The sequence below is a fragment of the Alternaria infectoria genome, assembly GCF_024043175.1.
Source record: "Alternaria infectoria strain BMP 0036 chromosome Unknown scaffold_6, whole genome shotgun sequence".
NCBI lineage: Eukaryota > Fungi > Ascomycota > Dothideomycetes > Pleosporales > Pleosporaceae > Alternaria > Alternaria infectoria.
The window spans coordinates 1644965-1666809 of record NW_026250695.1 but is presented as its reverse complement, the minus strand read 5'-3'; the positions used below and the strand labels follow the sequence as shown (position 1 = coordinate 1666809).

Sequence of the window (21845 nt, the reverse complement as noted above, 5' to 3'; positions counted from 1 at the left end):
TTCGTTCCGATCGCAGAACCATGGATATGTGACTGAAAAGCTGGTACAGGCTTTGAATATACGAGGCTGTGTTAGGTCAGTATACTAAAACTGTGCGCGTAGCACGAAGTCCTGCGCTAAGCGATCCATAGGTGGTGCGCTTATTGAATACGAAGATATCGGGGCACGTTTGCTACGTCGGTTGCGGGTTCAAGCACCGAACGCGGTGTCATCGAAGTGAATATGACAGCACGTGACTGCGCATCTACTCACCTCGTCGACCTACCCAGCGCTACAAAGAGGGGTACTTTCGCAATGAAGTGCTTGAATGCGCGATTTAGAAAAATGTCGCGACACATTCATTGCTTTCGGCGTCGCTTGCGCCGACCTCGCGCTTTACATTGTGCTTGCGACCTATGACCACATAGTGAATACTTGCCTCTAGGCAATCACAACATTAGTCTCGATATAAGACCGCAATACCCCGCCCCCGAGAAAGCAACGCGACAGCTCAGACCATCACTGTTTATATACCACCCGCTTCCTGCATTCCGCGCATTATCAGAGCCGCTCGCATTCCAAAGCACACTACCCACTACTATTCGTCGTCAACATCCATCTACTTCACGCTCTTTCAAGTCCACTCACACGATGTCTTCCACCCCTTCCAGCAACCAGGAGGCCGCGCTCAAGATGCGTCCCGTCACCGGTTAGCACCTCCGCGCTCGCGTCTCTGTGCGTCTTTCCGTATACTGACTTGTCGCACAGGAGCTTTCTTGCTCAAGCAGAGTCCTCATCATCTCTCGCATGACATCAAGGACATTCTTGAGAAGCACGGCGTCAAGCTCTCCCCCGGCTGTTCCCAAGAGCTCACCCGATACCTCAACGACAAGCTGGAGGCGTACCCAATCCCTTTCGATCCCAAACGTCCCAACCTCCAGGCGGACTTGGACAACAGCTCTCGTCTTCGCGATAGGCGGGCTCAGCTCCAGGATCAGAGCGCGACTTCGAACTCACCTGCGAGGACGCTTCATCGATCGAACCCCGACACCTTCTCGCGGTTCGGCAAGCCTCGCAATATCAACGAGTATTTCATGGACGTCCCGTGGAGCGAACCAGTCTCGCCATCCATGTTGCAACCGCCGATGTCCGTCAGCGTGAACTCGCTGCTTCAAGGCTGGCCTCTGAAAGAGAAGTCAGTCGCAGCTGTGAAGACGCCGACCAAGGTCAAGAAAGAGCAGTCTGCACAGGCCGAGATCCAGAACTCCGTTAAGTTCGCGAAAGAGCCTGCCGTCAAGGTCGAGATCGATCGACCCATTAAGACCGAGATCGGATCGGCCAACACCATGAAGCCGACCTCATTGAATCGAGGGCGCGCCGACGACTACCTCGATGTCGGTGAAGAAAAGATCATCGAGCGCGCACCCGTCGCTATCACTGAGGACAACCTCGTCAAGGTAGAAGATAGGGATGACAGCGACGTCCAGCGCCATAACCAGATTCATCGCACCGCCGACTCCAAGTCTCCTCCTACGCCCGCCATCAAGGCCGAAAAGGCCACGATCACAAGCGCCAAGCGCACCCTCAACGCTTTCGAAGAGATGGACCCCGACGCCATCTCCTTCACTTCTGATAACCTAAGCACTATCAAGAAGACCCGCCCTGCTGCCAAGCAAGCACCATCCGCTGCACCCGCTATCAAGGTCGAGGACGACACCCCCGGCTTCCAGAGCTCCATTGGCTCGTCCAATTCTTCGGGCTTCCAGTCTTCGGTGTCCGGTGTCAAAAATGAGTTCCAGGAAACGCCCGACACCACGTACCTTGGTGAGTCGCAGCAGACTCTGGGTCGGTCGCAAAGCCCTCTCAGCCAGACTCAAGGTTTCGCAAACTCTTTTTCCCGCAGCCGCTTTGGCAGTCAATCCTTCCTGAGCCCTCCCGGTTTAGTGACCTCACAGACGTCCGGACGCGTCGAGATCAACCCGCGTCGCTCTGCTCGACTATCTCAGGCTAAGACGACCGCTGCCGGCTCGTCAGCTCCGTCAGCTTCCGCTCCGTCAGCTCCTCCAGCTCCGTCACCTACGCCATCTTCCGCCTCCTCTCTTGGTGTAAAGCGCCGTCGCAGCGCCAGCCTCTCAGACGAGGTAGAGCAAGTTGAGCGTCAAGGTCGCAACAAGAAGTTCGTGACCAAGGAAGTAGTCGTGAAACAGCGCGAGGCTCGCCAAAAGGAGGATGCAAAGGATAAGAAGCGAAGTACCGTCGAGCGTCGTCGCTCAGTGCTTCAACGCCGCGGCCTCTAGAGTGCGCATTCATCCGGGCTAATCCGCTAAGCCCGCTGAGCCTAATCCTTCTTCTGAGATACCAGACCATCGGTAGTCCACATACTTATCGCCGACTCAACAACCTACCTGCATCGAAGTCGAAAAGGCTTCCATCGCTCGCCGCATCTTCGCTGAGTCAGGACAACATCTCTTCCGAACGAAAGCCAAAAGAGCTTTCCCCATCTACCTCCGCGCCCAAAGCGGGCGCCCATTAAAGCTATGCCGACACTCATTCCGGCCGATCATGACAAAGAACATCGACGGCCGTCAGTCAAGGTGGTCGAAAGTCCAGAGAGACTTCACCACTCAATCGACCAGGTGCAAGTTCAAGGAGCGCACCTTATCTACTACCACGCCGACGCCGCCTGAGCTGATGCAAAGTCCAGAGAGACTCCACCACCCAGTCGGCAAGGTGCAAGCTCAAAGAGCTCACCTCATCATCCACCCCTTCGCCGCGCCCAGAGAGACGCGGCCACCGGGTCCATACCTACCGCATTGGCTCAGCTGAATCCGTCCAGAGAGACTTGACAGCTGACGACCGAGATAAGTTCAAGACCCAGAGAGGCTTGAACCGCCGGTCGGGATGAGTGCAAGTCTAAGGTCTTGCCTCATCCTCCACCCCTTCGCCGCGCCCATCGGGATCATACCTACTACACTGGCTCAGCTGAATCCGTCCAGAGAGACTTGACATCTGACGACCGAGATGAGTTCTAGACCCAGAGAGGCTTGAACCACCGGTCGGGATGAGCGCAAGGCTAAAGGTCTTGACGACTCATTGGCCATCCACCACCAAGATACTTGGTGGATACTACCTGGAGATAGTTGGAACACAAAGGTGTTTCCTTCACCCAGCTGCGATGAGACCATGGCCACAAAAGTGGCTTGGCTCATCTGCCACACCCAACCGACCCTCAACGTCGAACGATTTTGAGTCGACTGGAGGTTCACCGGACTCTCATCGCCGTCGCACTGAGCGCAAGTCAAGAAGGCTTGCCCTAAAGTGCGTCCATCTCTTTAGTTTATCTGGCGCCATATTTGGATGTTCTTGCGTTCTGCGATCTCTGGCCAGCTGTATACTCTTGTATTATTCTTCTTTCTTTGTCTCCTTTGTCATTGCGATTGGCGCGAAAAAGTCGGGTTGGCATTGTTACAGTATTCTCAAAAGTGATAATACAATAAAACTTCATAAGGACTGTTAACGTGCATCGATGCGCATGTGATGTGGTGACTTCGGCTCTCCGCCCGCCTATCCCCACCTCCGCATGCAGGTCAGATTAAAGTTTAGCGCACCAATACGCGGTCAGCATCGCGACCGACTGCATGCACAACGGCTTTCCTCATTTATGGTGTTACGCCCTGGTGGAAGTCGCACAGCATTGTTCCGTCTTACATTGCTTAAAGCGCATACCCCGCCGCTTTTATTTCAGCACAATGCAACTCCACTTCCACCTCCTCACGGCCCTCGTCGCCTACTTTAGCCTTGCTTCTTCGTTCACAATGTCCACTTCAACGCCCAACTCCACCGATACATCCCCGGTCACGCGCATAGCGACATTCCGGTTCCTACCCAACGTCACCGCGGAGCAAAAAGGCGATCGCGCATCCGCCTTTCTCGCGCTTTACGCTGAGCATCCGGAGCTGCTGATCGAAGGACCAAAAGGAGGAAGACCGCTGAATACGCCATTGAACCTGACAAACGTGAAGAGGGAGAGTGTATGGGATTTGGGGTTCGTTGTAGTCTTCAAGGTATGGAGTGGATGGTGACGCAAGCGAGACGCAAGTGCTGACGATGAGTAGGACGAAGCCGCGAGACAGGTGTTTGACAAAGATCCCACGCATGATAAATTGAAAGTATGTGACATTTCCGTCGTCGCAGAAGTGTTGAAGCTGACATCGCCGCAGAATGAGACGGACCCGTTGCTCGAGCAGGTATTTGTGTATGACTTCGTCGCGCAGCCGAATTTGGGGTGGTGATGGCGGCGGGGATGACAGAATTAGTCTCGCATGGCTGAATCGTGTGTCGCAATTTGCGAAATGCACACCATCAGCCCTTAACGAATGGACAATCTCTAACGTTATGTGTGCTCGTGGTGGTGCTCCCGTTTGCTCTGACGTATTCCCGTTTCTGGCGCTAGCGCATCGTACCTGCCTGGATGTAAACAAATCGAAATTTGCCTCGCTCGCACTGGACCATATCCGATTCTGAATTCGAAGCGCTCAATATCCAGAATATGGCGAAATCCTACCTCGAGCCTCTGCTCGCTTTCTCCGGTCATGCGTTCGCCGACGCGCGCTTGAAGCTCGTGCAAAGTCTCAGCGACGATGAACTCCGTACTCTACTCCAGGACGGCTTGAAGCGCTGCACCACCCGCAAAACACTTGAGCAATTGAGCAACAGAATGCTTCATCACATCGACGCAGAACAGAGCGCGACGTCCGAGTTGACTGCCACAAAAAAACAGTAAGAAGCTGAAGGCTGAGTGAGAATCGCTTACTGATCAATGGTTACACAGGCCTTCAGCATCCTATACGACCTCAACATACACCCACTCGCGACGCGCACGATCCCGCAAGATCTGGCACATCATCGCAGAGAATCCAACCCAAAAGGAAGGCCGCGGAAAACGCAGATCACTTCGACGTCCGACTTCACAAAGTGGCCGCGCTGAGCGCGGCCAATGACGGTATCAAAGGAGAAGAAGAAGATGACGATGAAGACTGGGAGGGTACGACCGCGAAACATGGCCACGACCTACAAGATGAGACCCCCGCAGACGCCAGCGCCGACATCAATGTCATCGACATACGCCCCACAACCTTCACTGTACCAAAGATGAGGATAGGTGCATGGGTTATCGACATTTTTGGGAAGGAGGAATGGCGGCCCCTTGGCGACCTTGGATTGGGTGGCAGTATCCATGCAAGATTCCTGACGGACTTTGCTTTCAACCGACCCAAGCGTGCGGCATATGGAGCGATGGCTAGGAACGCAGCACGCTATAAAACCGAGGGTAAATGCGTCAACATCGCCATCTGGCAGAGGGGGTGTGCTCACTCTGCTTTCGAGAAGGCTCATGGAAACGAGCATAGGGCTTGCGACACCTGCATTCGCACAAAGCGCCTATGTGTACGAGTCGTAGCTGATGGTTCCGGTACAAAGCTCTGCGTCTTCCCGCTACCTGAAGTGCTCCGTGAAGGCAAGACGCTGAATTCCATTGCTGTTTGGGTCATGGGAGGATAATGGCGAAGAGGCAGGCGGCGAGACAGAAAATGAGCAGGTATGCTTGAGTCTACATTAGTCTCGAAACGGAAGGCATGAAAATCCTGACGCGACATAGACTCTTATTCGTTTGTTTTGATCGGGCGGTCAAGTAGGGTGTTCGGGGCTTTTCTGCTGCGGAAAAGGAGTGAGACGGCGGAGCGGTAGATTACCCGTGTAATCAACAATAATAATATCATCTGCTGTTTGATGGTGTGCGTTCTCACAGCTATTGGCCTTACTGACGATCATCTAAGCCCTTTGTTGATGCGTGATTTCGCCCTTGACATTGTTGTGAAGTGGCCGCGAGATAAAATCGTGTGTGAAGGATGCTGGGCACGATGCAGATTCGCAAACCTTTGGTGTTCGCTGGTCCAAGCTTCAGACGATGCGCTAGTCCTTAGCTCCGCCGGGGAATGCCGCCCGGCGTCATCAACAAACATCCGGTGCCGGCTACTCACCTCGCACCACAGCAACACTAACGTGTGCGCATCTACACGATGACGAGCTCGTATCTGAAGGCGCTACTTAAACTCTCCGGTGATGAAGATTTCGCCGATGCGCGCATGAGGCTCATTGATGGCCTGAACTGGGAAGAGCTGGAAATCGTTGCCGTCGAAGGGATAACCGGATGTACCAACCGAAAGGTACGAGAGCGATTGGTCTGCGCAATGCTCAACATTCTCAAAGAGAATCCGAATATCGAGCCAATGACAGTTCCAAAGACTGGTAAATATAAGATCCTCGGCATATGAGACAAGAGCTCATGTACATCTACGCAGAATACCTGGGTTCCGCACCTGTCGCACATCCAGGCGCACTCCAGAAACACAACACAGGAACTATGACGGCAACAACCACGTCGGTGGCCAAGCGAAAGCGCACCGTCCCCGATTCCGATAGCGAGTCGCAGGAAGCTGCTTGGAAGGCAATCAAGAATGAGCCGATTCGTGAATCATCATGCAACACCATTGATCTACGTGAAGACGAGGACAATGCCGAGGACACGAGTGACACGAATAGGATGCAGATCATTCTACGACAAAACGACCAGCACCCACCGATACTTCCGAAGATTATCGATCTAGAAGATCCTGTTAAAGATGAGGCTGAAAGAAGTTCAATAGCGCCACCGGTGATGCTGTCCTCGAACCAAAATTCTACGACGGATTGGAACTTCATCGCATTTCCCATCACATTTCCCGCAGGCTCCGTAAGCGACCCAAATCCCAGACTGAGAATAGGTATATGGGCTCCGGATCCCCATGGAGGTGGCGCCTGGCTACCTCTCCATAACCTGGCAGGTGGAGACGGTCGAGCGATCCACGCAAAGTTCATTGAAGACTACATACCGCATTCGAAAACGGGTCAAATGTATCGGACAATAGTGGGATATACAGAGCGCTTCATGCAGAGGGGAATGTGTGTCAACCACTATTTGTACCGCAGCACAGGCGCATCAAAGTACACTTCAGCCGAAGGAGACAAGGACAGGGCTTGTGACCATTGCAATGGCCGGATGCGTCTATGTGTCAGAGTCATCCTGGACGCCGTGGGCCCCAAACTGTGCGTATTTCCCTTGCACGATAAGTATCGCGCAGGCCAGACTTCGGTGTCGCTCGGCGCATACGTCAGAATTAACGGAGTCCCTTTTAAATTTGGGGAGGGGAATGCACGTAGACCATTAGGTATCCCGAGCTTCTCTATCTCCTAATGAGTAGTCACATGCGGCACATCAAGCGTCTCACAATGCATATCGAGGAGCGAGAGAGAAGAGCAGCGCGGTAGAAATGAGCCGCATTGGGAAGATCTACAGGCAGCTACGAAATGATCATCCAGCGTTCATGCCGAAGCAACCACCCACCATGAGCTTCCGAACACACCATCCAATTTTCATCGACGAATCAACCTCCACCTCCTCTATTGTTTCGACAATGCCCCCACGAAGTCTCACAATCCAAGCTGTGGAAGACTAAGGCTCGCCAAGAAGATTGAGAGTATCGTTCAGACTTTTGCCAGAGAAGATACCAAAGTCTTGCTCGCACACCGTCCCTTCTTCCGGCATAGTCCCGTTCACGAAATACGCAGCCGTTGCGGTAATGGCGCAGGCCCCAGGGCTGTACATAACCGTGTGCTACCAATGTCGTTAGCGATGTTCTCTCCCGAATACATTACACCCGTCCATAAGACCAAGCCCGTCCATGAAGCCGAAAACTGCTCTCCAACTTACCCCGAGACCATCGTGCTGAAGCACAACACTTCCTTCGAGCGTCTTGTTCGCCGCATAAGCCCCGGAGATTGGAGTGCGGACGTCATATGGCGAACCGATGAGCAACACGGGGTTCTTCGTCTTCGCCTTAAAGTCACCCTCGTACCGTTCTTTCGCCTTGATCTTCCATAGCGAGCACATGATATAAGCGCCGATAGTGTAATCGCTGTTCCAATCACTCAACTCCGTTATGTGCCGGACGCGTTCTTCGATGTCGGCAAGCTCGTCAGCACGAAACATGGCATCGGAACAGCGGATGAGCTGGGTGTTGTCTGCATTCAACGCAGCATCTTGGACAATGAAGGAGCGGTTGAGCAGATACTGGGTGTGGTTGTATTCTGGAGTGTCGCGGATCATGATACTGTTGAGATAACCAGCCAAGTAAGAGCCGGACGCCAGACCCATGCGCAGAGCGGTGTCACTAGCTTCGGCGATCTTTTCGTACGTAACGATATCCGTTGTGACGTTCGGGCCCATGACGATTGGCTCGCGCTTGGCTCTTTCGGTGGGGCTTTGGATCTGTTCGTACAGCGCGGAGGAGGAGAGGTTTGGGCGAAAGAGGGCGCATGAGGGTCCAGCGTCGATGCACTGTCTGGTGAACTGTCCCAAGGCAACTGGCGCGGATTCGGCCGGTCCACTCTCCCTGGCGCTCCGTTAGTTTCTACTGTAGTCAACTTTGAGAAGATACACACCATCCTTGTTGATACTCGAGCGGGTCAAGAACACCATCTAGCATCATTCGTTCGATCTTATCCGGAAACATAGCAGCTAGGACCTGGCCAAGATACGTGCCGTAGGACATACCTGAGGTCGATTAGTCCATATCCACATATACTGACACTCTTCTTCAACTTACCCCAGTACCGAAGAAGACCATCCTCGCCTTCCACAGTCAGAGCATCGACAACCTTCATAAAGTCTCTAGCAACGAAAGCCGTGCTCATCAATGATCCATTCAGTGCCTCATTCTGAAGACAGCGTGCCGCGTATTGTTTGGTGTAGGACCAAACGGCGCCCAACGCTACATCGGATGAGTTGGTCCTCGTTGGTGTCCGCAACGTCGCGACCATCCGTTCCATGTCGTCTTTGTAACAATCTACGGGCATTGTAGTACCAGTGCCTCTGGGGTCGGGACCGATGATGTCGTATTGGCCACCTGTCATGCTGCGGAAGAAGAGTCATTAGCACCTGATTGCAGCATCTACATTACAAGGAGCAACTTACGCAAGGACATAACGAGCTTGTTGCAGAAGCCAATCGGTTGCGGGCAAGCCCGGACCGCCCCAGTTCGTCAACACACTCCCTAGCTTGGGCTCTTTGATCGCTTTGACTTTCAGGATGTTGAGGGTGAGGGTGTTGTTGTTCGAATGGGGCAGCGTATAGTCAAGAGGTACAGCCAGCTTTCCGAGATAGGTGTCGGGTCTGCCCAGAACCGTGGATGCATCTGTCCAGTTGATCGCGATTTGCTCGGAAGCCTCAGAGCATTTGGTATATTTAGAAGATGCTTGCGACGCCGTCGAAGCGAGGTTGAAGCATGCGTTGAACGCGAGGCAAAGGGTCGTCTTCGAGAACATTTCGGTGCGGCGATTGTGACGGTTATCGATGGTGTCTAGTTAGACCTTGGGAGTTCATCGCAATATAAGTACTTTTCTTAAATTTCGATTCCTTACGCGGTCAGCCTTGCAGATGCAACAGGAGGAGATGAGGCGTCTTTCGCGAAGTGCTAGTCGTAGGGGCCGTATCGGAGCCGAGTCCTCGTCATTTTTGGACGTGACCTATGAAGCCATAATGCCATCGAACCTTGAGTGCACAAAAGCCGCCTGTCATAAGCGCTAACTCTTTTAGGAAGCCAAGAGGGCCAAGACGAACAGCACGAAAGAGGAGAAACGATGGCGGCGATGGAATTCTGGGATTGGCATTGGCCAGCATCAGAAGGCGCTTCAGTCCCTTGCATGCAGTCAGGTCAGCTCGCTACTTTACTACCCAAACAAGACAAGTGCGCATGCACTTCGGCATCTCGGTGATCCATCGAATGTAGAAATCTTGGTGATGGGAAGCACTGGAGCATGCAACGGTTGATGATCCTCTCAGACTAGATTCAGGGCTCGCCTAAGCAGTGAACGAACCATGCTTCAGTCGGTCTATGCATAACCGTCGGGACCGAATCGATTCGTCAGGAGGATTAGCAGACACCCGCTGGTACAAGAGTTGTAAACCTGCAAATCGATCTCATTAGCCATCTCTCTGGAAACTCCCGGCATGAAACACTTACGGCTCATCAAAGCACTCATTCCAACCAGGTTTCTTCCGCCGCCAGTATCGTCTGAGTACTTCTCGTGCCTTCAACGGACTGTTGCTGCCAAGAAGGCGGGCATGCTCCTCCAAATGCCGTTCAATCCAGATCTGAGTACTTTGCTGAACGTGAAAGCCTGCTTCCACGCCAAGTACGCACAGTGGAAATGTTGATATCTTCTTTAACTGTTTTAATGGTGTAGCAGCCTTCAAATCTTTGAGCAGACGATCACGATGCCGCATTCGCATGAGATCCATCTCTGTGTCGCTAGGAAGGATGTCAACAGCTTGCAAGGACATTATGCAGTAGAGTGCGATTGCAGACTGCCAGATCGATGCGATTGGCTGCCAGTCATCTTTCTGATCCTTGGACTGCACCCATTCGCTTGGGCCGAAGGATTCGATACGAGAGAGAATGCTGCGTGCATCTTGAGCGTACTGATGCGGGTCCACGATGGGCGAGAGGCTGAGCTCTTGACGGAGGCAGTTGATGCGAATGATCTCGATGAAGAGGCTTGACGGACACAGTGTATAAGGGAGAATAAGGCTATACACCTTCTCCACTTCCTCAATGTGCTGTTCGATCGGCTTGGTGATACTGATCTGATGCGATGCTGGACCAAGACTGTTCGAAAAGGTTACGATGCTGCATAGTGTCAGCCACATTCTTCGCAATCGTCGAGTTATACTAACAGTACGAAGATCACTAGCGCTGATGTCATGTGAGGTACTGTGCGTCGTAGTGATTCAAAGCCACCACGCATATCTATCAGTCGCTTCATGCCATCTGCATGCGACCTCCAGTCAACATCTGTAGAGCTATGTACCTAAGAGAACAATCAGCCTTTCGGACCCGCACGTGTCAGATTCGTCAGAGTGTACCTCCATTGCCAGGAACATAAGAATGCTGGCGATTGTCTGGTCACTACTGCGCGTTTCCTTCCTCGCGACGTTCTCATTGAGAGCGCGTATAGCAAGGCCTCGATAATGGTATATCTTGAGGCGATTGTTTGCGATGGTCGCACGGTCCTTACCTGGAGGCAACGAGGTCAAGTGGTAGTTGAGACTCAGGCAGACAGTAGTGTAGTGCATTGGCGGAGCAAGTATATGCAAAGCCCACACTGGGAAGTGCACCACTGCAGGATTGGGTGCTAGGCAGTCCGTCTCTTGGATATCCGGATAAATCCTAGTGTTGACTATGAGACTTAGTACAGGTATTCAGTTTAGCTTTGCGCACGTACAGTAATTGATAGCTTGTACCACGTCGTGTGTCTCATCCGACAAGAAATCGTACGACGGAAGTCTGTTCATCTCCATGATCTGCAGCAGTCTCTGTATCTTCTCGAGAGGTCTCTTGTTCGACTGTAATAGCAGCGCGGCTTCCCAGTGTTGACCTCTCTCTACTACTTCCTTGATCTGGTCTTTGTTGCCGATGCACATGATACGCTCACCCACTCCACAGCCCGCACCGGCCTCTGCAGCTATTAGCTCAATGGTGTCGACCTGATTCTCGATTCCCGGGTTGCGCCACCATGCTGGCTTGTCTTCTTCCACCAATAGGTTGGCAAATTGGCTCTTGGATAGTTCGATCTCTTCTGGAGTAAGCTGAAGCTCTTTGGACACCAGCAACGAGCACCCTCCTTGTCCGAGGAGCTCTAATAGACCCGTCTCTTTAGTTACCCCGGGAGTAGCAGCGGGTCCAATTGAAATGATGCGCGCGAGTCTCTCGGAGTCTCCTGCTCTGATGGCGGATGTTGCTGGCCGGCTTTCCTTCTTCTTTTTCTTCGGACGGATCGTCACGTGTCCCGGTTTCACCCATTGCAACGGCTTCTGGTCGTTATATCCCGGGCATTCCTTACCCGTCTTGGTACATTTCCTGCATAGCGGCAGGGTGCGATCGCACACCAGGCGGCGTTTGAAGCACTCCCAACATTGTCGGGTCGCTATGCTGTCGCCGGGTTTAGCGTCCGGCATGACGTCATCGATGTGCAGCGGTTTGAGATATCGCGCGATGTGATCTCCAATTGACTCGATTTTGACTTAGTAGGAGTCTAAACGGTCGATGCAAATTCTTCGACATCTTGTTAGTCGTATGTAAGCGCTCGATGCGGGCGGGGTATGGGCAATGTCAGCAGCCAAATGCTTGGCCAACTTCCTGCCCAAATACGGACAAACGAGCAACAGTCGCCACAGCCAACTGTACCACAGTATACTCTTCAAGTGACGCTCGCGACAGTTTTCGATTTGCTTTCGAGACCGGATTTGAAATTTCTCAACCCGGCAGTTTGACAGCATCTTCTAGCACGTAATACCATGCCGCTGGTGATGGTGTCACGTGCTTACGCGTCCGCTTAGTCGCGGTGCAGTTGTATGGCGTTACACAGCATCCGGCAAACATTTCGCAAAACAAAGATCAACACTAACAGCTTCTCCTGGTCCACACAGTCGCAGCTGTGGTGGCTTTGGAAGCTGGTGACGCCATTTATCTTTCACTAATACCTTCGCTGGGTCATCACTCGTTCCCTGTCTACCCACGAGACATCGCAGGAAACACGCTGGCGTCGCGCTGTGTCGCAAACAACGACACAACAGGGCTATTTCTTCCATCACCACTCAGCATGTCATACTACGATAGTGATCTCAAAGCCGTGCTCGCGCAGTTTCACAGCCAACCAGACACCGACACGCGCAAGGACATACTCAAGAAACTCAGCGACAATCAGCTCTCGCGTGTTGTCATCCAAGGTGTGAAGTCCGAGTTCGAAAGAGAAGGATTAGAGGAAATTGCGCTAGTCATGCTGGGTGTTATCGCAAGGGATTCTCGCTCGAAGCTCGCGCATGATTCAGATGGAGAGATTGAAGTCGAAGTGAAGCATGAAGATGCCATTGAAGATGGCGAGATCGTGATCAAGATGGAACCAGACTCAGACGACGACAACGGAGTCACCATGCTGAGATCCAAACGTAAGACAATGTAATTATCCTTAGGCAATCGTAACCCTGACTAATGTAGACTTTCAAGTAGATGACAGCGCGCTTATTCAAACCCCGGGCTCGTCAATGATAGCATCTGTGTCCACCAATTCGAATCCCAAACGAGGCCGAGAAGCGCAAAAACGCCCCGATACTATAAAGGAACAGCCAACGCGCGCAGGAGGAAGTCCACCAGTATCCAGGGGTTTTATGCCCAGAGGCCACCCTCATGGTTCCGGTCAGGTCGCCTACTGGGAGAGGACGCGCAACAGAGGTACTGCGCGAGGTTTAATGCACGAATTTCGCCCTCGTGGTACTGGTCAGGCTGCTTACTTGGAGAGGTTTAGCAATAGAGATGCTGCTCAGGCCCGCTATCCCTTCCTAAACAGGCCTCGCTGGCGTGTATAAAGCTGCCATCCGGCCGTTGACATGGAATCCTGGCAACCAGACCGCGAGATTGATTCTGGATACGAGAGGCCCGACTTCAAGGGGCTTCATCCCCAGGCCGCGATAGCTAGTAGAGGAAGGACGGATACGGCGCTTATGATGGGTTCGTTGATTAAGATCGGTTCTAAACTGTGTTTTGATTCTTTCTGCCTGGTTTAATAGTGTTCATCTTCTGTCGATGCATGTGCGTCATTTCGTCCGTTTGCACTTTCCCAACCCGCGCGTCACCACCGCTACCTCCGTTGCGCCGCGCCGCGCAGTCAACCGCAACGCCGCTCTTTCCTTCACCTTCCAACCTACATCTCATTCCACTCAGCACAACTCGCCATGTCGACCGTCGATTCCTACCTCAAGGCCTTGCTGGCGCTTTCCGGAAACGAGCAGCTTGCCACACCCCGCCAACATCTTCTCCAAGGCATCAATGACGACGACCTTTCGGAACTCCTGAAGAAGGTCATGGGAAGAGAGTTCGCGCGCGGCGGCTTGGAGGACATCGTTTCAGTCATCTTGGACGTCATCGCTAGGGACCCGGCCTCAGTCAACGGTGACGGTGGCTGTGTCGCGACGGCTAGCGTCAAGAGTGAGCAACCGCACGGAGATGACATCCAGCAGTCATGTGAGTAGACTGAGCCCAGTTCTGAGAAAATTCACTGAGTATACAGCAGCAGAGGATGAGATCATCACGATCAACAATGATCCTGGAACAGGCCAACCAGCAATAGAGAAGCGACCGACTCCGTCGTCTTCCGGCACCCAGATTCGCAAGCGATCCAGGCCCAATAAGACTCCTGTAGCCGCCACACAGGCACCATCCGCCAGAAAGGTGACGCTTCGGTGCTCGACGGAGCAGGTGATAGACGACAAGACCGTTCCACCTATCGAGATTGTCTACTACAAGGGATGGGATTACGATGATATGAAAAAGAGGATCTACCTTCCATTCGTCCCTGAAAGCAACTTGGGTGCTCTGATCATTCAAAAGTTCGACAAGGACTTTCTCTCCACTGATCGCCACGTGTCAGAATGGGGCAAGCTATTGAGACTGCGAGACAGGAGAATCGATAAGCGTTGTTGCGTCAACTTTCAGGTCGCTCAGAGGAGTGATATGGCAATTGGGGCAACCCGTGAAACAGAGCAAGCGTGTAGACGCTGCGTCGATTTGAAGCGTTTGTGCGCTCGGCTGCTCATGATCGATGGAGTTGTCAAGCTCGTCTTCCTGCCCTTGCCTTACGACGCGCTACATGATGTAGATGCAGACGACATGGAGTATTGGGTTAGTTCATAAGCATCTTAAATGTGTGGTGTTAACACCACAATCCATGTATAAAGATCTTCGCCATTTTTATGCATACTATGATGAAGATATCAACAACAAGACCTATCCTAGACGTATACATGGACACCCAAGTTTACAATCGAAGACGGAAAAGAGATTGTGGCTTTCTGGGGTACACTTCAATCAATGGCTGTGTAGATACAGCTCATGGCCAATACACTCCTCCTTGCATTAATCACCGAAAGACATTGAGTAAAAAGCTCAGCAGCATCTTTTACCTTCTAGTAGCCGTGCAAAACGTTAATATATGGACATCAAGATGTGAGAATCGATGCGCAAGTAAAGGTGCGCTCGTCGCCGTGTCACTCACCGACTAGACTAGCGCCGCATTCAGACCCACGTTCACCTTGTATTCTCTCGCCAGCTTCTTCCCCGTCTCCCACACTCTCTACCTACACAAACTCCCGCCGACCCCGTTCAATCCACCAATTCACCATGTCAACGGTCCAAAACTACCACGATGCGCTCTTAGCGCTATCCGGTAACCCTGCACTTGCAGCTGCAAGAAGCGGTCTTCTCGTAGGCATGAGCGGCGAAGAACTCATCGACGTCATCACCTGTGGACTCAAGACTGGCATTTCCAGAGAAAGCCTCAATACTATCGCGACACAGGTGTTCGAAGAGATTGCAGCGGCTCAAGCAGACGGTGGGGTAGCACCGGTGGAAGACAAAGATGGCGGCGACGTCGCTGATGACGACGGCGATGCGGTCCGTAGCAAAGGCCGGACTCTTCGCGGGCGTGCGAAGCGTGGTAGCAAAGGTGAGTGCAAGTGCGATCAGTCACGATATGACGACTAACGGCTAGACAGAATCGCGACCCGCACACCTTCCACAGTCACAGCCAGCCCAGACCCCAAGACCAAGAGCAACCCGATCATCAACTACGAGCGCGAAGAGAAGAGGAAGCAATCTTGCGCAAGCAGGAAAGAGGACAAGAACCGTAAGCCTAGAGTCAGAGGCAGAGGAAGAAGACCAGGTCCAGACACAGATTTCAGATGAGGAGGAGGCGGATATCGTTGTCGGTGATGAACCAGAAGGAGATGCCAACGCCGCCGCCGACGACACCAACGTCGACACCGATGCGACTACCGATGAAGTTGTACCCATACCCTGGAAAGAAATCCAAGAGTATTCTGTCATGTTCGATCTAAGCCTCATCGACAGCGAAGATGGGTGCAGCAGTGACGAGGACTATACTGAAGACCTTGCCGATACAGAACTAACTTGCGCAGGCGGGAGGTTCAGAACTACAACCGAAAGTTCACTCATGCGCAACATCGATGTGGTTTTCCGGGTACCCATCGGGGAAGGCTTCGAGTTCAAAGAGCTGGACGAATTTCCGATCGCATTCGTCAAGGAGATGACACGCAAATTCAACAAAGATTTCCTCAGGAAGCCGAGGCACAGGACGCAGTATCGGAAGATGATGAATGAAGTGAACGATGCGGACACCTGTGTATTCAGTCTACTCGACGCACCTCACCCGCCCGAACCAGAGGAACCTAAATCAGCGCTGGTTCTGGGTTCCAGGGAGTGGTATCAAGAACAGTATGATATTGCTGAGCGTGGTGGAGACCAACAAGAAAAGCCTAGGGAGATCTATTCGACGAGGGCTTGCCCCTGTTGCTACGAGGAGAAGAGGCTGTGCGCTAGATTCATAAGATCGGACAAGCTCGAGCCCAGGCTGGTGATTTATCCGTTGGGGGTGGCAGAGATAAATGGCGGGGATTGGCAGTCTATGGGATTCTGGGTACGCAGATTGCCCTTGGTTTGGCGAGATGGACAAATGTCGAGCTGAGAGGCGCAGACGTCAGAATGACGTGGATGATGCTGAATAGTCATAGAAACCTTGATCTTTCATCTAGGAATATCAGCTAGTATCCTTACACTCTCATCACACACCCTCATCCCATATCCTCATCAGCCCACCCCTCCACAGCTAGACCTTTCGCCTAACCAACCCCCTAAAAAAATCAAAGCTATTCCCATCACTCTGCACCTGCACCACCCTCCCCGTCCCGCGTCCATCCACCTCCCTAACCTCCTCCGCAAGCAACAACCCCCAATCCCTTGTAATCCCCTTGATCCTCGCCTTCACCGCACCCCCACCGTTATACCCACCCACCCCACCACCACCACCCTCCACACTCTCCAAGGTAACCAACTGATCCGTGTGAAGCCAGTTGGCGTAGTAAAACTCCTCCATCTCGCGCGTAAAACCACTCTGCGTGAACGTACTGTACAACGTCTCAAAATGCGCAAGTATACTCGCCAGCAACTTCTCTGGCGTAAAGTCTTTCAGCGGGGGGTTTAAACTCTTTGCCAGGAGGTTTAGACTCGTAGTCGGCAACGCGTTACTCAGGTTGAGTCCAATCCCCGTAACAACATCGTACGTAGAACCAGAGTAACTGCTATTAACCAAAATCCCGCCGATTTTCACAACGGGGTTGTTGGACGAGCCGGGGAGTTGCGCGTAGATGTCATTTGGCCATTTTAGCTTGACGGGGATTTTTTCGTAGCCCGGAGCGTAGGACTGTATGCCTTGGACGATGGCGAGGGCGGCGAGGTATTGCACAAACACCACGGGCGCACTCTGACTCAGCGTGAAGGAATGGTGCAAGACGGTACTAAACATGAGTGCCCCCGGCGGCGCGATCCAAACGTTGTTTCCGCGGCCGCGCCCCGCGATTTGCGTGGTCGCTGTTATGGTGAAGCCGTTTGGTAGGCTGCGTAATAGGGACGGGTTCTTCTCGAGGAGCGTGTTAGTGGAGGTTACGACGTCGGCGTAGATGAGATGTTTGCCGAAGGAGGCGTTCGGGTTGCGGAGCTTGGTGTGGTAGTGGTGAAGGTTTAAGTAGAAGGCTTCGTGGTGGAAGGGGGTTTCTTCGGGGGATGGTAGGGCTTTCGAGTGGGGTGTTATGACTTTGATGATCTTTTCGTAGGAGACGATTTGGTCGGGGAGCGTGGTGGATGTGTAGGTGATGCAGTCTTGGATCTCTTCTTCTGGGGTCTTGGGCTTCTTCTTCTTTGGGTCTTCCTCTTTAGACTGTTCTTCAACATCTTCCTTACTACTGCTCGTAACAGAAGCAAGGGTAGGCAGCTTCTCTGACACAGCGCTGACAGCCCTCTTCAACTCCTTGACGCTCCACGCGCTCCCCTCTTTTTCAATGCGAAATACATCGTTCTCGCCCTTGATATACTCATCCCCATCGACTACAGTGATGATTTCACTCCACGTAGCGACGAGTTCAGCAACGTCTGATAGGTTATGAGCGGTGAGATGCAGGCGGGAAAGGGACGGTACCGCTTGTTCCTGGTCGTTGACCTGCAGTCCAAGTTTGCGGAGGATCAAGCGCATAAAGTCAAGTCGAGTAGCATCTGTAGCTGCGATGTCGCTGATGACGGTAGCATACGAAGGTAAGCTGGGTATCTTGCTTAGGTTCTGAGGCGCGAATCTGAGGTGTGTTAGCAACGACGCTACAGACGACTGAGAGAAACTTACTCAGGATGCGGCCCAGTAACAACAGCATGCCCCTCACCAACCTTCCGATACACAACCGCCGCCTTCCCCTCTCCACTCTCCACATGCAAATCCTCCGTATAACTCGCCAAGATCTGCACCCCCCTACTCTCCATTTTCCCCGCATCAACAAAAACACCCCCACCATTATAATAGCTCTTAAACACATCACCAACCCCCTCATCAACCCCCTCAAAAGCACCCTTTTCAATCTTAATCTCCGCCGCCCTCGCCCCAGCTTCACTCGCATACTTGAACCCCTCAAACGCCAATCCCCTACAAGTTCCAGGGAAGAAACCTAACTCCCTCTCTCCTTCAACAGCCATTTTGGGGTCGTTGACTTCGAACTCACACCTACTGCTACCGTAGTATCCTCCGGCGCAGAAACCGAGATAAGAACCACCGGCATTTACATACCGACTAATCCGGCGGTTGCCTTCGCCGTTGAGCGTGCGGCAGTAGCCTAGATCGGCGCCGCCGGGGAAGACGAGTAAGGCGCATGTGCTGAACCAGGGTTCTTTGATGAGGGTGTCGCCTGTTACGGGGATGACTGCATACGATGGAGAGAGAAGCCGACGCAGAGTGTAGAGACAGTGGCGGACGGACTCTGTGGTGCTGCCGTTGCCTGGGTGGGTTTAGTAATCTTGGTGGGGGTGTGAGGAAGTGTGGAAAGGGCGTACCGGAGTATACCAGCACATTCATCTTTTTGCTCGCCATGATCTTGGCGATAGTGATATGCGATGTGCGATTCGTATGCTGACTGACTGTTGGTGACATTTAGTAGTAGTGCGGACCGAGTTTGGCCGGCCGTGCTCAAATCAACTCTCTCAATGACAAGACCCTGCGCAAGTTTCCGCGACTCGATATCCTCACACCACGCGTCTCAGTTCCTGTATCCAACTCTTTGAAGTATGTCAAACGAAGATAAATCCCGCGCAGCAGCAGCGCAATTGTTGATTGACGATGAACCCGATGACTGGTGCGTACAGAATTTCCAGCTTTTCGGTTTGGGTAGATGCGGAGATCCGGGGAAGCGAGGAACAAAAGTTGAGAAGCGAAAGAAGCTAACCAAGGTTTCGCAGGGACAAGCGCATCTACAGCACCGGCTGCGCAGACGAAAACGCAAAATTGACAGATTGTTATTACGAGAAGAAAGACTGGCGGGCGTGTAAGCAAGAGGTAAGTTGTTTGGTGAGGAGCATTGCTTCTGGACTCTGAACCTTGGATGAGCCGAGGATTAGCCGAAAGAAGCAAGGCAATTTCCTGACACTCAAACTGACTGGATGTTCAGATGGAAATCTTCCGACAATGCTGGCAGCGACATGGGAATGATAAGAGAACGGATTCAAAAGATGTTTCAAAATAAGTGGGTTCAACAGCCAAGCTTCGCTCGCGAGCGCATGTGTAAAAGTAACTGTATCATCACCCAACAATGGGAATTGTAAAATAGATTCAGACGTCAACAATTGTGAAAGACAAATCTTTTCGTTCTTGGTAATACTAGAGTACTTGTAGCAATGAAATAGATGCTCCTGAGGCTGTGAGACCGCATGCGTCATTGCTTGGACAGCATGGTTCCGGACAAGTCGCTCGTTCCTGTGTATTACGACTCCGTCCCACCCTAGCCCGACTGCCGTAAAATTGTGGTCCCACGGAAAGCATCATTATACTCATCCGTCATGATGATCTGACTAAACATGTATGCCTTAGAGGAACGACGTCCTACCCTCACTTCCTCTCATAAATCGGCGGCACAACATCCGGGTGAAACGGGCTCTTCGCCGCATCCGCCTTCTGCTTGTCAAAGTTCCAAACACCATTCGTCTGCCCATCATTGATGCCCTCGCCAATCTTCTTGGCCAGCTGCTCGAACAACGGGTACTTTGGTGCTTTTGAGAAGAACTTGCGCTCCCACTCCTTCCCAGCGTCCTTCTCCTGTTGTCGCATCTCGCGCTGGCGGGTCTCGATGATGGTCTTCTCCGCACTCGTCAGGTCCATGTTGCCACTGTTAATCGCATCCGACACCTTCTTCCACGCGCGCCGTGTCTCGAAGTCGTCTTGTTGCTCGATGGCGGCGACGGTGAGGGGCGTTGTCTTTGTGGACTTGTGGTCGAATGTGTCGACGACGGCCTTGGTCTTGGCATCCTTGATCTGGAACGAGTCGGTCCACTGGCCGTCGGCCTTGTAGATGGCTTCCTTCTCCTTGCCCTCGGGGTATAGCACGGCGGTGAACGAGTTCTTCTTTCCCGAGACCCAGCCCTTGCCGCTGTAGTCGATGCGCGCGGTGTAGCCGGTGGAGGATTGGATGTAGGTGCTGCTGTTGAGCTCGACGTAAGGGGAGCCTGTGATGAGGCCTTCTATGTGGAGGGCGGGGAGGGTGATGAGGTAGCTTTCGTTGTAGTTGTCGAGGTGGAGCATGGCATGTCCGATTTGCTGTGATATGTTAGTGGTGTACACGGAAGATACCAAGGGTAATTACCTTGACATTAATCGTGGTCTTGAAGGACGCTTTCTGCGCGTTGTATCCCTCCAGCCGGACGCCGTGTTGGTCGTTCCAGATGGAGTAAGCCGTGACGGGTGGATGATGACTGCGCGCATTGCATTAGCTCTCCCGCCCTATACGCGTGGCATGCTTACGACAGGCTGAGCCATCGCAAACGCGTGTGTGCGCGTACCTGACTTGCTCGCTGACGAGCTGTGTTATGCCTGCCTGGTCCTCCCACTTGCCCAGGAAGAGCTCGCCCAGGAAGGGGTTGAGAGGCTTCTTCTCGCTGCCCAGCTTCTCTGACCGACTGGCATACTGCTGCTTCAGTGTGCTCAGGAACCACTTCAGCACCAGCATGGCCCGCTTGGCAGGGTCCTTCTCGGCGGCCGGTGCGACGAAGACGGAGGGGTGTTCGGTCCAGTATGAGCTGCTGTGGTTTAGTCTGATTCCTGAGAGGTGGGTATGAATGAGACGCACGAGAACTCGGTGAGCGACTTTGTGGAGAGGATGAAGGCAGGCGCCGTCATCGTGGACAGGTCGCCATTGAAGGACGCGATGGACTATCGTGTGTTAGTCAAATGCCATGTTGGAGTCAAACACCATAGTTCCTGAAGGTACGAGCCTATTCGCTATGCGCGAATATCTCTAGACACGTGAGGATGCTGGGATAATTCCATACCTTGAGGAAGCTCGTCCATGAGCCTCTGGCCTGGGGTGGCACTGCCGATCCTTCTTTCTCAGCCATGATTGCGTGCACGTGTTTTGGGGATTATTTAAAAAGGGTGGAAGAGGTAAGAAGAAGCGTCCACAGGTGTAGACGCGCGTGTAGGGATCGTGAAAGGCGGGGGTTGTCGAAGACTAGGGACCTTCGCAGTGGGGACGGAGGGCTGTTATGGAGACGCTGCGGACGGAGCATGTTTAGATTGGGCAATGACGTCGGAGCTAAGCCACACACCCGCCCAAACAC

General features: G+C 52.7%; 10 protein-coding genes across 10 annotated transcripts; 5 read left to right on the top strand and 5 right to left on the bottom strand.

The window, feature by feature from the left end:
• Positions 1 to 672: 672 nt before the first annotated feature.
• On the top strand, positions 673 to 2276 carry J4E92_004870 (uncharacterized protein; the record flags this gene model as incomplete). Its single annotated transcript, XM_051496258.1, has 2 exons — positions 673 to 676; positions 748 to 2276. The coding sequence occupies 2 exons, from the start codon at positions 673 to 675 to the stop codon at positions 2274 to 2276; spliced, it is 1533 nt and encodes a 510-aa protein (XP_051354098.1).
• A 2343-nt stretch (positions 2277 to 4619) lies between these two features.
• Positions 4620 to 5538, top strand: J4E92_004869 (uncharacterized protein; the record flags this gene model as incomplete). The annotated part of the gene is made up of 2 exons (XM_051496257.1): positions 4620 to 4628; positions 4891 to 5538. The coding sequence occupies 2 exons, from the start codon at positions 4620 to 4622 to the stop codon at positions 5536 to 5538; spliced, it is 657 nt and encodes a 218-aa protein (XP_051354097.1).
• Positions 5539 to 7702: 2164 nt separating this feature from the next.
• On the bottom strand, positions 7703 to 8520 carry J4E92_004868 (uncharacterized protein; the record flags this gene model as incomplete). The annotated part of the gene is made up of 2 exons (XM_051496256.1): positions 7703 to 8468; positions 8516 to 8520. 2 exons carry the CDS (start codon positions 8518 to 8520, stop codon positions 7703 to 7705), a joined length of 771 nt encoding a protein of 256 aa, XP_051354096.1.
• Positions 8521 to 10093: 1573 nt separating this feature from the next.
• J4E92_004867 (uncharacterized protein) lies at positions 10094 to 11005 on the bottom strand (the record flags this gene model as incomplete). Its single annotated transcript, XM_051496255.1, has 2 exons — positions 10094 to 10720; positions 11000 to 11005. 2 exons carry the CDS (start codon positions 11003 to 11005, stop codon positions 10094 to 10096), a joined length of 633 nt encoding a protein of 210 aa, XP_051354095.1.
• Positions 11006 to 11335: 330 nt separating this feature from the next.
• On the bottom strand, positions 11336 to 11936 carry J4E92_004866 (uncharacterized protein; the record flags this gene model as incomplete). The annotated part of the gene is made up of 2 exons (XM_051496254.1): positions 11336 to 11874; positions 11933 to 11936. 2 exons carry the CDS (start codon positions 11934 to 11936, stop codon positions 11336 to 11338), a joined length of 543 nt encoding a protein of 180 aa, XP_051354094.1.
• A 494-nt stretch (positions 11937 to 12430) lies between these two features.
• On the top strand, positions 12431 to 13095 carry J4E92_004865 (uncharacterized protein; the record flags this gene model as incomplete). Its single annotated transcript, XM_051496253.1, has 2 exons — positions 12431 to 12439; positions 12544 to 13095. 2 exons carry the CDS (start codon positions 12431 to 12433, stop codon positions 13093 to 13095), a joined length of 561 nt encoding a protein of 186 aa, XP_051354093.1.
• A 541-nt stretch (positions 13096 to 13636) lies between these two features.
• Positions 13637 to 14161, top strand: J4E92_004864 (uncharacterized protein; the record flags this gene model as incomplete). The annotated part of the gene is made up of 2 exons (XM_051496252.1): positions 13637 to 13640; positions 13854 to 14161. 2 exons carry the CDS (start codon positions 13637 to 13639, stop codon positions 14159 to 14161), a joined length of 312 nt encoding a protein of 103 aa, XP_051354092.1.
• Positions 14162 to 15576: 1415 nt separating this feature from the next.
• J4E92_004863 (uncharacterized protein) lies at positions 15577 to 16671 on the top strand (the record flags this gene model as incomplete). Its single annotated transcript, XM_051496251.1, has 2 exons — positions 15577 to 15581; positions 15819 to 16671. 2 exons carry the CDS (start codon positions 15577 to 15579, stop codon positions 16669 to 16671), a joined length of 858 nt encoding a protein of 285 aa, XP_051354091.1.
• Positions 16672 to 16812: 141 nt separating this feature from the next.
• Positions 16813 to 19170, bottom strand: J4E92_004862 (uncharacterized protein; the record flags this gene model as incomplete). Its single annotated transcript, XM_051496250.1, has 3 exons — positions 16813 to 18328; positions 18376 to 19018; positions 19074 to 19170. 3 exons carry the CDS (start codon positions 19168 to 19170, stop codon positions 16813 to 16815), a joined length of 2256 nt encoding a protein of 751 aa, XP_051354090.1.
• A 951-nt stretch (positions 19171 to 20121) lies between these two features.
• Positions 20122 to 21623, bottom strand: J4E92_004861 (uncharacterized protein; the record flags this gene model as incomplete). The annotated part of the gene is made up of 5 exons (XM_051496249.1): positions 20122 to 20826; positions 20873 to 20981; positions 21069 to 21305; positions 21356 to 21438; positions 21558 to 21623. The coding sequence occupies 5 exons, from the start codon at positions 21621 to 21623 to the stop codon at positions 20122 to 20124; spliced, it is 1200 nt and encodes a 399-aa protein (XP_051354089.1).
• Between the last annotated feature and the right edge of the window lie 222 nt (positions 21624 to 21845).